The sequence below is a fragment of the Bos taurus genome, chromosome 18 (assembly GCF_002263795.3).
Source record: "Bos taurus isolate L1 Dominette 01449 registration number 42190680 breed Hereford chromosome 18, ARS-UCD2.0, whole genome shotgun sequence".
Classification (NCBI taxonomy): Eukaryota; Metazoa; Chordata; class Mammalia; order Artiodactyla; family Bovidae; genus Bos; species Bos taurus.
This window is the reverse complement of record NC_037345.1, coordinates 36,263,568-36,278,764: the sequence shown is the minus strand read 5'-3', so window position 1 is coordinate 36,278,764 and position 15,197 is coordinate 36,263,568. Positions and strand designations below refer to the sequence as shown.

General features: G+C 41.4%; 1 protein-coding gene across 2 annotated transcripts in view; it reads right to left on the bottom strand.

Annotated features, from left to right (window-relative positions):
* TANGO6 (transport and golgi organization 6 homolog) overlaps window positions 1-15,197 on the bottom strand; it is a 184,446-nt gene that overhangs the window by 27,069 nt on the left and 142,180 nt on the right. For both annotated transcript variants that reach the window (XM_002694832.6, XM_005218871.4), the window contains exons 16-17: window positions 11,365-11,516; window positions 2,389-2,502 (exon numbers count right to left, since the gene is read on the bottom strand). In XM_002694832.6, the coding sequence (XP_002694878.2) occupies window positions 2,389-2,502; window positions 11,365-11,516 (266 nt within the window). The remainder of the gene's footprint in view (window positions 1-2,388; window positions 2,503-11,364; window positions 11,517-15,197) is intronic.

Sequence of the window (15,197 nt, the reverse complement as noted above, 5' to 3'; positions counted from 1 at the left end):
GGAATTTAGAAAGATGGTAACAATAACCCGGTGTACGAGACAGTAAAAGAGACACTGATGTATAGAACAGTCTTATGGACTCTGTGGGAGAGGGAGAGGGTGGGAAGATTTGGGAGAATGACATTGAAACATGTAAAATATCATGTAAGAAACAAGTTGCCAGTCCAGGTTCGATGCACGATACTGGATGCTTGGGGCTAGTGCACTGGGACGACCCAGAGGGATGGTATGGGGAGGGAGGAGGGAGGAGGGTTCGGGATGGGGAGCACATGTATACCTGTGGTGGATTCATTTCAATATTTGGCAAAACTAATACAATTATGTAAAGTTTGGAAATAAAATAAAATTAAAAAACAAAAAAAAAAACCTCAACACTCAGAAAACTAAAAAAAAAAAAGAAAGAGAAGGCTATATTTCCCCCCAAAGTGGCTATTCTAGCTATGTACAAATGGGAAAGAGGTAAAAGCTACCCCATTGGTGGGGGTGGTAATGTCTTCCCTCTCTGATTTCATCCTATCTCCTGATCTTCTGGACCTCACTTCTTACTGGACTCTTTGCTTTCTTTTCAAGCTGCTGGGACCACAGTTTGTAGGCCGGCACATCCACGAGAAACAGAGAATTCACTGAAACCTAGGATTATCTTTTGGCACTCTGCAGCTTGAGAGACAGTGATTAAGAGGAAACAAAACAAAACAAAACTTCACCAACAAAGCGGCATTTTCATTTCAGCTGTTCCTGGGGGCAAAACAGAGCAGTGAAGAAAATCTTAGATTGAAAGCTCTGTGGTTATCTCCGCTTCTCATTAAAGTGTCCCTGATGATAATCACACCTACGATTACAAGACTTAACACACCTGGCCTCAAGGGCGCAACAGGAAGAGAAATCGTACACTCATCCCATCTCATTTCCTTTTCTTTATTCACTGAGTAAGCACAATTTATACATTTCAGTGAGTAAAGACTGGAGACAGTTTGGAGAACAGAGGTTTTTCATTCACGTGGCTTTCTGAAAGTGACACAAACCTTCCATGGCTACAAATTATTTCAGTACTGGTGAGACAACCAGTGTTGTTTTCAGTGGCTATATACAGATGTGAAAAGATCTGGATAGCATTTCTATTTCTTCTTGTACTTTACTAACCAGACATTTGCTATGCTACACACATACACACACATACTTTTTCTCTCTCTCACTGAGTAAAGGTGTATGCACTTACAGAGTTTTAAAGATTCAGTTTAATAGTGTTGTAACTCAATTTTTAAAATAAATTTTTATTTTGACATAATTTTAGACTTACAGAAAAGCTGCAAGGACAATAAAGAAGATTCCTGTATACGCCTTACCCAGTTTCCTCTGTTGTTAACAACTTACATAACAATGCTATATTTGTCAAGAGTTTTGTAGATTTTGACAGTGGGTTAAAAAAAAAAAAAAAAAACACTGACTTTTAAAATTCCATTTTGTACAGCAGATTCTCAACAAGAGCAGTGAGTACCCTAAAACCATTATCTGAAATGTCGAGTTACGATCTCTCTGTCCCCCACTCCAGTCAAGGTCCTAGATAAAATAACTGGGGGATAACTAATGCTTGTACAAAAATGGTGTCGGGAACTCAATTTGGCAAAATTCTAGCATGAACAAAGCCAAGTGTCTAACAAACACTTTCCTAATGGCTTCACTGACACTTGGTTAAATACTGATGTGCCAGCCGTAGACAAGCATTGTGGATGCCAAAAAGTGAATTATTAATGCACACTCTCTTTATAAAGTCAACTGGGAATGTGTTTCCAATAAAATCAAGCAGAAAATTAATTTAGAGGCCATTCATTCTCAGCACACACGTGAATAGATATACTTTCTTCCTAGACTGGCCACACACTGGGGAAAATCCAGCCAAACCCACTTGGAGGAGGAATAAAAGTTTAATTTATGCAATGACTAAAATCTCATGGATTGCACTCACAGCTAGAAAGGAGACATTTGAAATGAAGCCCTTTAGTGATTCCATATGAACAATGAAATGAGTCAGGAAGACAAATCACTCAAGTTCACGCTATAAAAACCAGGCTTGGTGCGGTCCATAGCTCACCCTGGAACCTGTCCCTCTGAAGGGAATGCTGAGGCCCAGGACCTCAACCTATAAACTTGTGTCCTGGTTTTTCTGGAGGTTAGTGTGCAGTTTGCCCAATGTGACACAGAGAAAATAGAGACTCTTACTGAAGATGCAAACAACAGAATTTTCCTGCTATAAAAATCCCTGATGACTGATTCATCTGTATGAATTCACCCAGGAAAAAAGTTCCAGGCCTGTCCTGGTGAAAGGAAGACTGATGAACAGATAAAAAACAAAGAGGGAGGGGATTTGCAAATGGTAAGAGACTGACTTACCTCAGTGGCCTTCTGGCTGAGTCCCCGAAGCAGCAGCACAATCACGTGGATGGCAGCTCTCCGCACTTGAACTTCATGGTCTGTTTTCACCACAGCAATCAGACAAGCTGTTACCTAGGAGGGTGAGAGAAGACGAAGTCAATAAAAATCAGAGTTGCACAATTACCTAAAGCCTTTCAACTGTGTTCCACTTTCTACACATTCATTGCAAACAATCTGGCTTAGCCAGGGATGGACTGCTTCCTCATTCTCCATGAAGAGGGAGAGATCTAGTGGTGGAGACCTTGATTTAGTCTGGCTTTTCTGGAAAGGGGCAAAATCTGGTTTGGAATTCAGGAGGGAGATTAGGGAGTGGGAAGGAAATATACGTGCATATAATAAAGGCATGGTCAGAGGTAAATATCTCCTCCAAAGTGGGAATGAACTGTTACCTACCCCACTTTGGGGACATCAAGTCAAAGAAAGAAAAACTGGTCTGAAACACGGTGGTGTATAGGGACTTGAGGCCCCTTAAGATTGAGCCAAGCAGGCTTTCGAGTTCAAGGCCTGGCAAGAGGATCAATGTGCCAACTGATGAAATTTTCAGTCCAGGGATAGAGAAATACATAAATATTCAAACTGATATTCTAGTGCATCCAGATACCCCATCCTACAAGTCCAGTGTATGGCCCAAGGGAATCACCAGGGATCAGTTTCTGAGACTCCCTGCCTGGGCATCTTCACTTGTGGAATGGGTCTTTTAGTGTTCATTTACTTTAAAAGACAGTTCTATAACAGAAAAGACTTGGGAATTCTTTGCAAAACATGGTGCAAGATATATGGTAATAATTATACGTCATAAAACGAAAATTTTCTATACCTTGTACCAGCTATCCTGCTCCCACCCAGCTCCTGGTAGGCACCACAAAAATATTCTAAAACCTCCATAAAGAGATACCACTAGAAACAGCAGCAACGATCCTTTATGAGGTATTTGTGCAAGATTGAGAAGGAAAAAACAAACATTGTGAAGTGTAACCAATGACAGCAAAAATCTGAAGGTAAGTCTAAATTATTCACTTGGTTTTTTACATACTTTGTTATGTGATTTACTGTGTGAGTGTATATCTTGGCCAACTGGAAGGATTGCTAACCATGATAGAGAAAATAGCCAGATTGTGTGCTTGGGAACATGTATAAATACATATTACATTTAAAGAATGGTTTTTTAAAAAGGTTTAAAAAAAGCACGTAGGCACAAATGAGGAAATAGCTTGTGCAGAAATTTTAACTATGCAGGTTGTATTTTTCACAGCTTTCAAACAGTTGGGCATAGTTCAAAGTGTCTAATTAATCAGTGATGGCAAAGGGATTAGAAGTAGCTTGTTCTTAAATATAATTGCATCTGTGATACACTGGCATTTAATCAAGTTGTACATCTATTAGACAAGCCTGACGCTTACAAGTGAAGGGAAATTCCAGAAAAACTCAACTCTTTGGGGACTGTTTCTCAATAAGACTCAGCAAGCTGCTTCTGCTTTTGACCTGGGACCCCAACCCAATGCCATCAGTGGCTTCCATGCCTCCGGCATTAATGGTAGAAGCAATTCAGTCCTCGGAGGAGTCCCTTGGGTGACCTCCAAAAAGGCAACAGTATAATAGGTACCTCCACTTGCAGGCTTAGTATTTACGAGGTAAGAGCTGAAATCAGAGAACAAGTTGGAGCTAGGTCTGAGGCCTTCCTGACACATAAAAGTTTAGCTTATTCAGTCTGATAACTGAAGTATGAAAGCCAGCCCAGGTCCATGTAATACATAGACTCTCCAAAGCCTTTTGCCTGCTTACTTCAAGGTTTAGTTTTGGCCCACATTTCTACATTTGGTGGACAAAAGCCTCCTGGCCTGGAACCCCGCCTGATCCAATGCTTCTGCCTCAAGGCTCAGTGTAGAATCAGCTCTGACTGTCAGGCATTTATTCCACAGTCAGGATAGGCAAAAGAATCTTGACTGGAAAAGGGCTTCTGCTGTAAGGCCAGCGCTGAATCTCTGTGCTACCTTAAAGGTGCGACTGGGAGAAGCCGGTTATTCCACACCTTGCTGAGATCAGCCGTAATGGCCTCCTGCTCTTGATGACTTATGACTAGACTGTACCAAGTCCATCTGCAATCAGCCACTCAGGACAGGCAGGCAGAGGTCTGTGGCCAGAAGTATTTCTGGACCTTCCTCAACACCTTCATCACAGTACCAAATCCCATTACATGTATACAATGTTTGGTTGTGCAAAATGTTTTTTAAAGCATCAGAATTTTAATCCGGTCTTGCACATACCATCAAAAGATACAAACAGCTTATTCTGTTCAGGTCAAGCTCCCATAACCAACTCAGAACGCTGTCCTTCGGCAGGCCAGTGGGGCAGACTCCTCGTCAAACACTGCAAGCAGGGAAGACGCCTGGCCGCTCTCTTCCATCTGGCCAGTCTGAACAAGTCACTCTCATGGCTGGTCGCTCTCACCTCCAGCCCCAAGGACATACTCAACACTGCCTTCCACTCCCCTAAAAGCTTTGGAGAACAGATAGATGATGTAAGGTCTTTACTAATTTATGAATTGGGATAGTATTTCTCTTCTAAGTCTTCCCAAAGGGCAGAAACCCATTCCATGGTATCTTCATGTCACCTGCCCTAAGGGCCAATGCACCTATTCTAATAAACCAAACTATGGAAGGCTTTTTTTTTTATTGGCTAAACTATGTAAATCATCTCCACTTCTGAAAGCCGTGCAGAGAGAAAAACGACGATTGCTTTGGAAATGCTAAAGGTCAGTTTAACCAATTTGACACTTGATAGGAGCCAACAGAAATATGGAAAAATATCACTCCCCAAATAGCTGGTGCACACCAAGCATAACCAGAACTATATAAATAAAGATAAAACAAATGGCAAGAGGGCCAAAAATAAACTTTGGAAAATTTCAGAAGAGAAGTAGGCAGGGTTCAGGTATCAAGAAAGCATGATTTCAATTTTCCAACAGCACCTTCCTCCCCTTTCCCAAAACTTCCTCTGTTAAAATCCAGTCAGTCTGCTAACTTGTTCAATACTAAATCATTTGTCTTTCTGTCAACTAAGAAACTTTAAGGTGGGACAAACTGAGAGAGTAGCACTGACATATATATACTATCATATGTAAAACAGCTAACAGGAAGCTACTGTATAGTACATGGATCTCAACCTGGTGCTCTGTGATGACCAAGAGGGATGGATGGGATGGAGGTGAACATGGGAGGGAGGCTCAAGAGGGAAGAGACATATGGGTACATGCAGCTGATTCATGTTGTTGTATGGCAGAAGCCAACACAACATTGTAAAGCAATTATTCTCTAATTAAAAATAAATAAAAATAATCTTGCAATTGAAAAAACAAAAACAAAAACTTTAACAGCCAGGCAGGATCCCTCTAATTCCATGTTCTGCTTGCTCACTTAACCTGATGAGAAACAGAACCACGGTGGCTCTGTTCGCTTCCCTGAGGTTTCCCAGGACAGTCACACGAGCCCTCATCTCAGTGCACGAACTGTTATTGAGAAAACAGCACTGATGGTGACAAATCTGCTCATCAAATCTAATCATCATTCACTGGAATCAGAGGTGACAGCTCTGCATCAGCCTTCAAAGCCCGGGTTTGCGGAATTCTGGGCACCACTTTACAAGTGGTGTGCTCCTACACTTGTCACCTGGGGCATATCTTATCTGCTGTTCTGAGGATGGGCCTCTCACTGCAGTTCGCTTAAATCATATTTACTTTTCATGGAGAATGATAAAGATGAAAGAGACTATCAAGATTTGGTTTTAAGCAACACAGTTCTTGACAAGAACAAGGAGAAATTGGGGAAAAATAATAATAGTTTCCAGACAGGTTAAATCTTGACATCAACAGAGAGGAAAAACCTGAATTCCCAGTAGAGGCTGTGAAAGGGCTGGTCCTTTCATATCCTTTTATGTTCCTTCCCTACCTGTAAGCAGTGTCACGGCACAGACAGTACCCAAGTCTGGACTACCCAACAGGGTAGACAGCTTTGTTCAGAAGCCTGAGAGCCATAGCTATGACCCCTGGATCAGATCATGTTAGACGCGCCTAATGGAGGCTGGATTGTTCAATTTTATATCAAAACAGGTTACACTTCCCCTTTCCTCTGCCTGCCTCACGCTTGATCAATGTGACTTCCTTGCTGCCCCGACAGGCCTACCTGAGGGTCCCAGCTCTGTGTTCCCTCAGGACCTTGGGCTTGTCATGGGATATCACTCTATTCCACTGTCTATTTATTCCTGTGTGCCACAGTTTACTGAGATTTCCCTGGGGGAAGAGATTGGCTCCTTTGTGTCCTTTCATATACCTGACACATGACAAACACCCATGAAGAAGAATTCCTTCAGTTTGCAGCCAAAGACACATTTCCCCAGAGGTAAAGCTCCTTCTCCACTAGTACATGCTGGGGTCAAGCATTTCTGAGACCACAAAAGACTTCAACAGCTTTCATGAGACAGTGAAAAAACTGTAGAAGAAGAAGACACAATAAACTTTTAAAATAGATAGGACTTCCCTGGTGGTCCAGCAGATAAAAATCTGTCTGCCAATGAAGGGGAGGCTGGCTCAATCCCTGGCTGGGAAGATCCGACATGCTGCAAGGCAAGTGAAGCCTGTGTGCCACAGCCACACTCTAGAGCCTCTGGCTACAACAAGAGAAGTCACTGCAATAAGAAGCCTGCGCACTGCAACGGAGAGCAAACTCTGCTTACCGCAACTAGAGAAAGTCCATATGCAGCAATGAAGACTCAGCACAGCCAAAAATAAATAAATAATTTTTAAAAAATAAGTTAGATAATTTCATTCCTCTGCTCTGGTTACCCATCTCACTCACAGTAAAAGTCAAAGCCCAGAAGGCCCTCTCCCCATGTATCTGCCAGGATCTGCTCCTGCTCCTGGTCCTTCATGTGTGCTTAGGTCACTCATCACTGAAGCTTTCCCTATTCATCCTGGTTCACAGATTCACCTACAATAGCAAACTCCCTCCATGCCCTTGCCTGACTAGACTCATCTCCTTAGCACTTACTCTATATGACACAGTACATATTTGTTGACTTGCTTGTTTGTCACCCAACCGTCCTCTTTAGAATGTCAGCTTCATGAGGACAGAAACTCCGTTCTGTTCAGAGCTGGATCCCAAGCATGTGGCTTGGCTCCAGTCTCATAACTGGCACAGAGGAAGTGCTCAGGAAGTATTTTTCAAATGAAAAACAAATGAATGAACAACTACAAAAAAACCCAGGCCAAATCTCCCACTTATTTGATGTGAATGAACAAGAGTAGCCTGACTACAGGAGGACTCAGTAGCTAAAATACTAAGACTGTCAGGTGTCCAATCATGTTCAAACTTGCAGTCCACGAAGGCAGCTGGTTTGGCACTGATGACACAGCAAGCGTGGGGTACTACATAAGAAAGAGCATCTAAAAAGAAGAGACAGGAATTATGTGGGATGGAAACACCTGGTTTTTCAAATCAGAGGGAATACATTGTCTTCTGAAGTTTCATTGCCAAAAGCAAGTGCTGTTAAAACAAAACTGCATGACCCTTCCTGTCAGGAGCTTTTCTCATATGGCAACTCTCCTTCTTTTTCAAGGGCACAAAAGCAATCTTATAAACAAAATGAAAACATTCATCGAGAGACAATACAGAGGAGTCGTTAAGAGCACAGGTTCAGGAACCAACTGCCTGCATTCAAATCCCAGCCTGGCATGACCTTGGCAATGAATTTAATCTCTCTCATTTATTTACGTAGGCTGTGTCGGGTCTTAGCTGCAGTGCATGGGCTCTTCGTTGTGGCACGCTGGCTCAGCTAAGACCCGCAGCACATGGGGTCTTAGTTCTCTGATCAGGGATTGAAAGTGTGTCCCCTGCATTGAAAGGGGAATTCTTAACCACTGGACCACCAGGGAAGTCCATAACATACTATATATTTTAACAAGTATATTATTTATTGTCTGTCTCCTCTCACTAGAACATCCCATCCAAGATGATGGGAGTCAATGTCTATTTCGAAGAATGATACATATCCATAATGCTGTTTAGCATATATGCTGTTTGGCTCTCAATAGCAATTGTTGAATGAATCACTGTATACTGTATCTAGGCATATATATTATCCTAGATCCTTGTAACAATCCTGCGTTATAGATATTTTAATCCCATTTTCTAGGTCAGGAAACCAAGTTCAGAATCTAAGTCATCTGACCAAGTGAACACACAGGTAAGTGGGTGGTAGAGTGGGCCTCATTCATTCCCATCCCCAAGTATGCTTGGAAATTTGGTTCTCTTCCAACAGGTCAGGTGGGTCTCCAGAGAGATGACACTTCTTTTTTTTGACACTTCTTAAATGTCGCAAAACCTGCTTTGGCACAATCTTTCTAATTAACCAAACCAAGAAATTTCTCTAACACTTTCAACAGGAAATCATATGCTATCAGCATGTTACAGTTTCCTTAAGAGAAGAAAGGAAAGATGAATGGTCTCAGTTTCTGGGTTCAGAGAAGATCATGATGTCAAGCATAGTTTGAGTTCATTGGTTTTAGAAAATGTATGGGATATGGTCAAATCTGAACTGATTCACTTGGAGATCTGGATGACATTTTTCTTCAGGTCATATATTGTATTGTTAGTCATTCAGTTGTGTCTAACTCTTTGCAACTCCATGGACTGTAGCCCACCAGGCTCCTGTGGGCTCCTCTGTTCATGGGATTCTCCAAGCAAAAATGGAAATACTCCATTCCCCACGGAGTGGGTTGCCATGCCCCGCTCCAGAAGATCTTCCCTACCCAGCGATCAAACCTGGTTCTCCTGCTTTGCAGGCAGATTCTTTACTGTGTGAACTACAGGGAAGTACCTATTCAGCTCATGGCTATGTTCAACAAAATTGGGGGATGCTCCCTCAACTCTGAAGATACTAAAAACCATTGAGTTGTACTCTTTAAGTAGGTGAATTATGTACAGTATGTGAACTCTATCTCTGTTATTAGGAATAATAGTATTTGGGTTTGGTTCAGATCATGGTCCAGGAGTTTTTTTCAGTTCATGGTTTATGGTTCAGTTTGGGTTGAGTCACATGATCAGATCAAATAAACGGAGGGAAAAAAATGGGAGCCATTTCAATACTGGACCCAGAATATTTATAACAGGCTGAAATCTTTAGCTAATATAACAAAACAGGCCTGCAAAGTCCTTAACTGTTGCAAGTTAATAGACTAAACAGTAAGAGAGTGCAAAGTGCCATCTAAAAAAAGTAAAAATCAAATGCCCAGTGGTTCATGTGTATTAGCACACTGAAAGATTTTAAGTTGGTAAAAATCATTGTTTTTAAGTTATTAAAATCTTAAATACAAAGGGGGTTACCTGGTGATCCAGTAATTAAGAATCCACCTGGCAATGCAGGGGACGTCAGTTCGATCCCTGGTCTGGGAAGATCCCATGTCCTGTGTGGCAACTAAGCCCGTGAGCCACAACTACTGAAACCTGTGCACCTGGAGGCCATGCTCCACAAGCAAAGCCACTGCAACAAGCCCGCACACCGCCACTAGAGAGTAGTCCCTGCTCAGGACAACTAGAGAAGAGTCCGCATGCAGCAACAAAGACCCAGCAGAGCCAAAAAATAAACATAAATAATTAGATTTCAAACAAACAAACAAACAAATACAGAAAGTTGGGCATAGGGCTATGCCTCTTGGGTTAAAGGAAACAACTGATGTATAACTTCCTAAAAATCCTATGTTGGAATTTAACAATAAGAGGAGCCTTTACAATCAATTCAACAAAGCATATAAGCTGAGGAATCAGGAAATACCATAAATTCAACTGTATGTAAACATCCACGAGTGTGTTTTGCCACCTGTTGATAAGACATAACCAGACACTGAAGAAAATTCCTTCTCAGTAGGTACTTCTTAAGATTTGATGTTCAACATGGTCAGTCCTAGGACACTGAGTAATGTGAAAGAAGCCAGTATTACAAATTTTCTAAGTTTTTGTTCTTGTAATGTGCTCCGTATGAAAAATCTAGTCTCTTATAAATAAAAAGGTAATATAAACTGTATTCTATTTACATATTTATAATTTATAAGCCATCTTCTTCCATAAAAGATTTAAGATGGTGAAGCCCATTAGTAGTAAAAAGACTCCTGGTCACATATTAACTAGTCTTCTTTTTGCCCATCATCCTCAAATAGCAGAATGTCTAATACATAGTAGGTGTTCAAGATACATGTTAATATACTGATGACTAAGTAAACACAAAGGCAAAGATAAAATTTAAGAGGCTAAAGAAAGATATTCATAGAAGACAACAGTGTGATATACCTTTCACCAAATCTGAAACTCTAACACCAGTCTTTTAAACTCCAAACACTGGGGAAGCGAGCATCCAGTGCTGATATCTGTATGGCTATTATTTTTTGCTGCTCATTTATCCTTTACCTACTAGGTACTAGGCACTGGGTATAATGTGGTGAACAAAACATGGAACTTAATTAGTCTCTTCTAGTAAGACCCTGTCTCCCTGAACACAGGATATCTCCAATCAGTGGGGGCCAATTAGAATATGTATTTGCCTGAGACGTTTCTGTGAACAGAGATGACACTCATAGATGGCCCAGAGATCTAGGGCAAAGTTCTGTTTGGCCTTCCTCAAAGTTTCTTCTGTTCTGTTTCCTTGGAATCTTTACAGTATATCCCCTTTTATGGCTTAAAGGAGGTTAAGATGACTTCCTGTCACTTGCAATTAAAAAATTCTTACGAATACAACTTTCAACATACATATGAGACTATCAAGGCTGAGGGTGGTTAAATGACTTTCTAGATCTAGAAAAAGAACACAGGTCTCCTAACTCCCAGGGCCAAGCTACATTATAGGTCCAAGTAAAAACAAGCTATAGAGAAAGGAATCAATCTGCAATACCTCATGAACCACGGAGCCCAGCATGAAGTCCAGCCTCTGGCACAGCTCTCCAAGGTTGGACAGGCTGCTGGCTCTGTGAGCACTATCCGGATCTCTTGCTCCTCTGAGGAAGGTGTGGATTAAAGGTTCTCGGTACTTTGAGACCATGTCCCCTGTAGCAAAAGAGAAGAAATCACAGTCTTTTAAAACAAACTTTCAACTTCTTAAAGAAGGAATAATATGTCACCATTGAACAGTGTATGGTGTTTTATGCTTTTCAAATTACTTGTATAACCATTAAAAAATCATATCTGGAAGAATAATGTTAGGGAAAACATGCATGATGAATTATTTTGTGAAAAAGCAATTTATATATATATATGAAATAAAAAAATATATATCATAAGTATATAGCTTAGTAAACTTTCACAAATTCAATACAACTCTCACAGTCACACAAATAGCAAGTTTGGTCCTAGGCTAGACCCTGGTCATCAGCCTAGTACTTTTCCTACACTATCACCCTACCTACTCAAGCAAAGTGAGTGAAAGACAATCAAGGCATTTTGGATCCTTGTCAAGGAAAGCTCGACAACTTATTTATTGAGAGACCTACTATGGGCTAAGCACAGTTGCTAATACTTGGGATACACCTGTGAACAAAAGAAACAAAGAGCCTTGCCCTCTTGGAGCTTCCATTGCAGTAAACTATACAGTAGGTTAGAAGGTAATAAATGCCATGAGGGGCAGCAGGAGAAAAGCAGGGTAAATATATCAGAAGGAATGAGGATGGTGGCAGATTTGTTTTTATTTTATTATTATTATTTTTTGGCATACAGGATCTTAGTTCCCCAAGCAAGGATTGAACCTCTGCCTCCTGTGGCAGAAGCTCAAAGTCTTAACTACTGGACCACCAGGGAAGTCCCAGACTTCTTCATTGAGATGGTTGAGACATTTAGTCAAAGGCTAGAAGGTGAGGCTGTCCCCATGTGGATATGGTGGGGAGAAGCACATCAGGAAGAGGGAACAGCCAGGGTAAAAACCCTGTGGAGGAGCATCAAGAAGGCCCAAGATGGGACTTCCCTGGAAATCCTGGCTAAGACTGTGCACTCCTAATGCACGGGACCTGGTTAGGAAACTAGATTCCGCACGCTGCAACCAGCCAAATAAATAAATTAAATAATTTTTTTAAAAAAGAGAAAGCCCAAGAGGAGGCTAGAGGGGAGATGACAAGGCGGGTGGTGGTGCAGATCTTGCAAGGCTTTATAGACCTCTGTAAGGACTTGGGACTTTTTCAGAGTAAAATGAGGCCTTTGGAGGATTTTAAGCAAAAAGATCACTCTGGCTGCAGTGCTAAGAACACACCCTAGTGTATGTGAGTATGTATGTCTTGTGGAAACAGGGTACAAATCAGGAAGCTGCTTGACAGAGAATGGTAACTTGAGTAGAGGGGGTGAGAAAGATTCTACATATTTTCTAAAGACTGTACCAACATGACTTTCAGATGACTCCAACGATGACTCCTAGGATTTTTGCTTTTGCGTGGTAGGATGAAGTTACTACCAACTAAGATGGGAAAGGCTCCAAGGAAATCAAGTTTGGGGCAGAAGAAAAAGTCAGAATTCAGTTTTAATATGTTGAGCAAGTAGAAGATATACAAAGTGTTCAGAAAAGAGAAGTCTAGGTTGAAGATACGCATTTTTGAGTCAAGGGAATGTAGATGATACTTAAAACCTTGAAACTAGATATATAATCAAGGAAGTGGGTTTAGGTAAGGAAGGCAAGTAGACCAAGGACCAAATCTGTATGCTTCCTTCGACCTTAAGTCTGGGATGAGTCTGGGAAGAGAAGAACCAGCAAAGGAGACTGAAAAGAAATAACCAGCCATGTAGGAGGAAAATTAGCATGGTATCCTAGAAATTAAGAGAAGAAAGTCTATCAGAGAGTAAACAATGGTCTGCATTAACTGCTGCTAAGTAAGGTAAAAGAAGACTAAAAACTGACGATGAGACTGAGCAACAATGAGCTCACTGTTGACCTTGACAAGAACCGTTCTGATGGACTGGTAGGGGTGAGCACATGACAGAAGTGGGTTTAAGATAGAAAAAGAGAAAAAAGTAGATCATTTAAGGAGTTTTTCTGCAAAGCAGATAAAAAAAATGGGGTGATAGCTGGTCAAGGAAATAGAGTCAAGAAAAGTTCGGGGGGGACTTCCCTGGTGGTCCAGTGGTTGAGACTCTGCGGTTCCAATGCAGGAGGTGTGAGTTCGATCCCTATTCAGGAACTAAGATCCCACATGCCATGCAGCCAAAACAAAGAAAGAAAAATTTGTGTTTCATTTTTAAAGAGAGGAGAAATAGAATGCTAAAGCACTCTAAATTGACTTTAAAAACAAAACAGAAACAACTTCTTCCTCCATGGACATGCTGAGAACTAAAGCTGTTTTGGCTTGATCTTGGCTTTGAGGCCCTAGTCCCAGAACCCAAGTTTAACACTTCACTTCCAGCCTATTTGTAGCTCCAAAATCACTGCAGATGGTGACTGCAGCCATGAAATTAAAAGACACTTACTCCTTGGAAGGAAAGTTATGACCAACATAGATAGCATATTCAAAAGCAGAGACATCACTTTGCCAACAGAAGTCCGTCTAGTCAAGGCTATGGTTTTTTCAGTGGTCATGTATGGATGTGAGAGTTGGACTGTGAAGAAAGCTGAGCATTGAAGAATTGATGCTTTTGAACTGTGATGTTAGAGAAGACTCTTGAGAGTCCCTTGGACTGCAAGGAGATCCAACCAGTCCATTCTGAAGGAGATCAGCCCTGGGATTTCTTTGGAGGGAATGATGCTGAAGCTGAAACTCCAGTACTTTGGTCACCTCATGTGAAGAGTTGACTCATTGGAAAAGACTCTGATGCTGGGAGGGATTGGGGGCAGGAGGAGAAGACGACAGAGGATGAGATGGCTGGATGGCATCACTGACTCGATGGATGTGAGTTTGAGTGAACTCTGGGAGTTGGTGATGGTCAGGGAGGCCTGGCGTGCTGCGATTCATGGGGTCGCAGAGTCGGACACGACTGAGCACTGAAGTGAACTGAAGGTTACATGACATCTAAACAGTGACAATGGTTTCTGAAACATGTGTTTAAAGTCACCAAAATGATAATTACACAGAAAAATCAACAACCTACTCTATCAGGCCCAGCTCTGTGCTGTCCTGTGCTTAGTCGCTCAGTCATGTCCGACTCTTTGAGACCTCATGGACTGTAGCCCACCAAGCTCCTCTGTCCATGGAATTCTCCAGGCAACAATACTGGACTGGGTAGCCATTCCCTTCTCCAGGGGATCTTCCCAATCCAAGGATTGAACCCAGGTTTTCCTCATTGCGGGCAGATTCTTTACTGTCTGTCTGAGCCACCAGGGAAGCCCAAAGAGTAAGGCAGACTCTTTACCATCTGAGCCATCAGGGAAGCTCCAGGCCCAGCTCAAATGCCTCAAATTCTACTTCCTTTGTGAAAACCTTCCTTAATATTCTATTAGCCTTAATTAGGCCTCCTTGGAAACCCCACAATACTTTGGTTTAAATCACATTTGTTACTAACACCTTGATTCCTAGATGTTTTCAGCCTATATCTATTTCTCACATTAGACTTTAAATTCCTTGAGGGAGAACTTTGACTGCTTCATCTCTGTTGTTATCAGTTCTTAGTAATCTTTGCACATCCTAGATACTCAACAAATGCCAATGTTGACTTGAATTCACTCATTTCTTCAACTAAATATAATTATGTGCTGGTATTATGCTCATGTTCGAGGGATACAAAAATTGATAAAACATAATCTTTACCCTTTAAAAA